At 48.5% G+C, this 3,581-nt stretch overlaps 1 protein-coding gene across 1 annotated transcript in view; it reads right to left on the reverse strand.

Annotated features, from left to right (window-relative positions):
* Window positions 1–770: 770 nt before the first annotated feature.
* The window catches only part of LOC107301233 (HLA class II histocompatibility antigen, DRB1-4 beta chain-like), a gene marked incomplete at both ends in the record, with an annotated part of 6,440 nt that continues 3,629 nt past the window's right edge, over window positions 771–3,581 (reverse strand). Inside the window, 3 exons of the mRNA XM_015830486.1 lie at window positions 771–889; window positions 1,051–1,324; window positions 2,653–2,701. Of these exons, the coding sequence (XP_015685972.1) occupies window positions 771–889; window positions 1,051–1,324; window positions 2,653–2,701 (442 nt within the window). The remainder of the gene's footprint in view (window positions 890–1,050; window positions 1,325–2,652; window positions 2,702–3,581) is intronic.

The following is a 3,581-nucleotide window of genomic DNA, read 5'->3' on the forward strand; positions in this document are numbered from 1 at the left end:
CCAGACAGGCCCACATTGAAGGGGGCTGGTTGATAGGTAGGAACAAAGTGAGGGAGTGTCCCCCCCTTTTTCAAAGTGGAAAAGGATGCAAAGGACCAGCAATTCATCTCCAGAGGCTTATGGATTTTTTCCCAATTGACTTAACTGGGGGGTTAATCAAGAAAGGAGGCTTTCCCCCCCCCCAGATGTTTCATATTAACAAGATGGGGCCAGGATGGGGAGTGGTAGCAAAGCTGGGTGTTGCTTTGCCAGAAATTGTGTGAAATTTTCACAAAGAGACTTCCCTTCTCTTTTGCAATTTCCCAAAACCTGGAAACCTCCTTGGCCAGATTTTAGTGTTTGTGTGTGTGTTTGTTTTTGATTGCACTGTTTTCAGGTCTCTGTAATGAAAAGCTGCCCAAAATTTCAAAAAATTGTGTTATCCACAGCAAGGAGGTTTTGTTCAGGCACATAAAAAAAAGGAACAATTAACAAATGTTAAAGAAACATCTATCACTTGAGGAGAAACTCACCTGCAGGAGGCTGGATGGGAATTGCTGAAAGGAGAAAAAGAGCCAATCAGGACCCTTCATGGGCTGGAGGACTCAGGGGGCCCCTCCCCATTGATAGCCCATAATAACTTGCACAATGCTCACTTATACAGTAGACTCTCAGAGAACAGAATTTCCCAAGCAAATTTCCCAGGGGAGCCTCCTTGCCATCTGTTAAGCTTGCTGAGAGGCCTCCCCTGGATGGTCCCCTCCCCACAATCTCATATCCAGCCCCCCAGACTCACCTGTCTTGCTCTTCAGGTAGAGGAAGAGCCCCATGGCAAAGAAGATCACCCCGATCACGGCTGCCACGATCCCCGTCCAGAGTTTGCTCTTGGCAGAGTTGGAGGAACGGGGCTCTGGGGAAGGAGAAGGAGCCTCCCCTGAGTAGGAAGATCAAGGCCAGCTTCCCCCCCCCAGGAGGGTCCATCCCAGCTCCCCCCACAGGGAGGGTCCCTGCCCCCTTCTCAGGGCAGGATAGGGTCCCCAGACCAGGAGGAGATGGAGGGGAGGGGCTCACCCCATTGGACACTGATGGGGGCCTCCAGGCTGGCGTGCTCCACCTGGCAGGTGTAGACGTCCCCTCGCTGGGGCTGGGTCTCCAGCATCACCTGGAGCTGGTAGGTCCAGTCTCCATTCTGGAGCTCCTCCCCAAAGGCCACGCCCTCCTCCTCCGGCCGCCCGTTTTTCAGCCACCGGACCTCAATCTCCACAGGGTAGAAGCCTCTCGCGGTGCAGAGGAGGATGGTGTTGGGGGAAGCGGGATCCAGCTTGGTGGGGGAGATGGAGACGGTGGGCTTGGCTGGAGGGGAGGAGGGACATGGGGGAGACACAGGAGGGGCCAGAACAGGAGACCAAGTTGGTTAGTTCAGGCCAAGATCCCTTTTCACTCCTAAAATATTATTTGTTTTAAGTCATTTCCAAAGCAAATTGCAGCAAGAAATTAAATGGGATCCTGAAAGATGGAAAAACATAAATCGTTCCTGATTGGGATCAGTTTCCATCATCAAATTGCACAAGTCCAACAGGAATAAATACTGGAAACGCCCCAGGACAGAAGGAATTTCCTCCCCCATGAGAAAGGAGGAGACAGGAGAGGCTATAAAAGGAGGCAGTTTGGGCCAGGAGAAGAAGAGAGAGAAAAAGAAGCATACTTGGGAGGAGGAGGAGTCAGTTCTAGCTTCACGGAATGGAAAGAAGGAGGAGGGTGGGGGGAGAGGAGAGGAAATCAAGCAGGCCGGCCACAAGTGGATCTACAACTTCTGTGGCAGCCACCTGTGCTGGCAGCAACCACGAGGCAAGGAACGTAGGGAGGAGGGGTTGCCCTCCATGAGGAATGAAGAAAGGCAGCAATGAAGAAAGGCAGCAATGAAGAAAGGCAGCAATGAAGAAAGGCAGTAATGAAGAAAGGCAGCACCGGCTGGAGGTGAATCACGGAGGGAGATGGAGAGTGGAAGGATTCTTATGTGCTTTTGTGACTTTGAAGTTCTGGGATTTGTGCAATGGGGGCTTTGTGTTCTTAAGGAGTGTTTGGCAATTTCTATTTGGCTGATGGCTGATGTCTCAGGTTAGCTTCTACTGCTCTGCTACTGTTAGCTGTAAGTTTTGCTGCAAGGGATTTTGAAGTATTTTTCTCCTGAATGGATTTTGCCTGTAGCATTCCTTTACATACGAATGCAGCCATTTGGGGAGGCTGCCTTAGCCAGCAGCCATACTTATTACATTTATTTTTCTTCCTTAAGTGCCCACTGCGCTCCTTAACTTTCCTTTCTAGCCAGTAGCTACCGTATTTATTCGAGTATAACGCACACACGTGTATAACGCGCACCCCTAATTTTCGATTAAAAATTGGTATAAAATTTTGTTTCACTTTTTCTCGGCTCAGACCAAGCATTGTAAGTGACAAACGTTGTTGAACACGTGCGGCCATGATAAAAATCATTTATTGACAACGTAAACTATGAACACAATACCGAAATAAAATTACCGGTACAACTAACGGGAAAGGGAAGTGCATCTAGCCAGTTCGGGCCGCCCCCTGTACATGATGACGGGACATTTTTTTTTTCCTTCGCCCTCGCGTGAGCGGCTGAAGCCCGGAAAAGGCACAGTGCGAACTCACAATTCGCGTCATATGCAGAACGTTTTCTCTTGATACCCTGAGTTGCCATCTAACGGGAAAGGGAAGTTCCTCGTCGCCAGTTCGGGCCGCCCACTGTACGCGATGAGGGGACGTTTTTTTTTTCTTCGCCCTCGCGTGAGCGGCTGAAGCCCGGAAAAGGCACAGTGCGAACTCACAATTCGCCTGCGCCCTCAATAGACCGGCCGCCACTGCGTCACCCCAGCCCAGCCCTCGTTTATAACGCGCACCCAAACTTTGATTTCTTTTTTTGGTAGAAAACTTTGCGCGTTATACTCGAATAAATACGGTAATTCTTAAAGGGGAATGCGCCTTTTAAAGCTAGTTCCCTCAATGGCTTGTCTTTTCTGTCTCTGGAGGCTTTTCCTTGTTTGATGAATATATAGAAGAGGGAAAATAGGGGGGGTTCAAATTCTTCCTTCAGAAAGAGATGGGAATGAGAAAGAGAAAGAGGGAAGCAGGGAAGGAGGGAGGGAGGGAAGTCCCACCTTAGCACTTGGCCACCAGCAGCCCTGCCAATGACTTTGCTTGTCAAAAGTTTGCAAAAGGGGATCACATGACCCTGGGACACTGTGACCATCATAAATATGAATCCGTTGCCAAGAATCCAAATATAAATCACATGACCCTGGGCATGCTGCAATGGTCATAAGTGTGAAAAATGGTCATAAGTCATTTCAGTGGAATTGCAACTTTAAACAGTTTTTTTTTTGGGTCATCAAGTGTTTGACACCTTGCTAGGTGGTACTCGAATATTCCCATATATCCTAAAAGTGGTGCAATCGGTGAAAAGGTTGAAAAGCCCTGGCTTACAGCATTAAAACATTAAAATCCCAACAGATAAATATTTCTATAGCAATAAAAATGGAATTCCCAGTCAAGATAAAATTATAGCTAAAAGAATGGGAGGA

This window comes from Protobothrops mucrosquamatus, unplaced genomic scaffold (genome assembly GCF_001527695.2).
Source record: "Protobothrops mucrosquamatus isolate PMUCROS unplaced genomic scaffold, P.Mucros_1.0 scaffold10874, whole genome shotgun sequence".
Classification (NCBI taxonomy): domain Eukaryota; kingdom Metazoa; phylum Chordata; class Lepidosauria; order Squamata; family Viperidae; genus Protobothrops; species Protobothrops mucrosquamatus.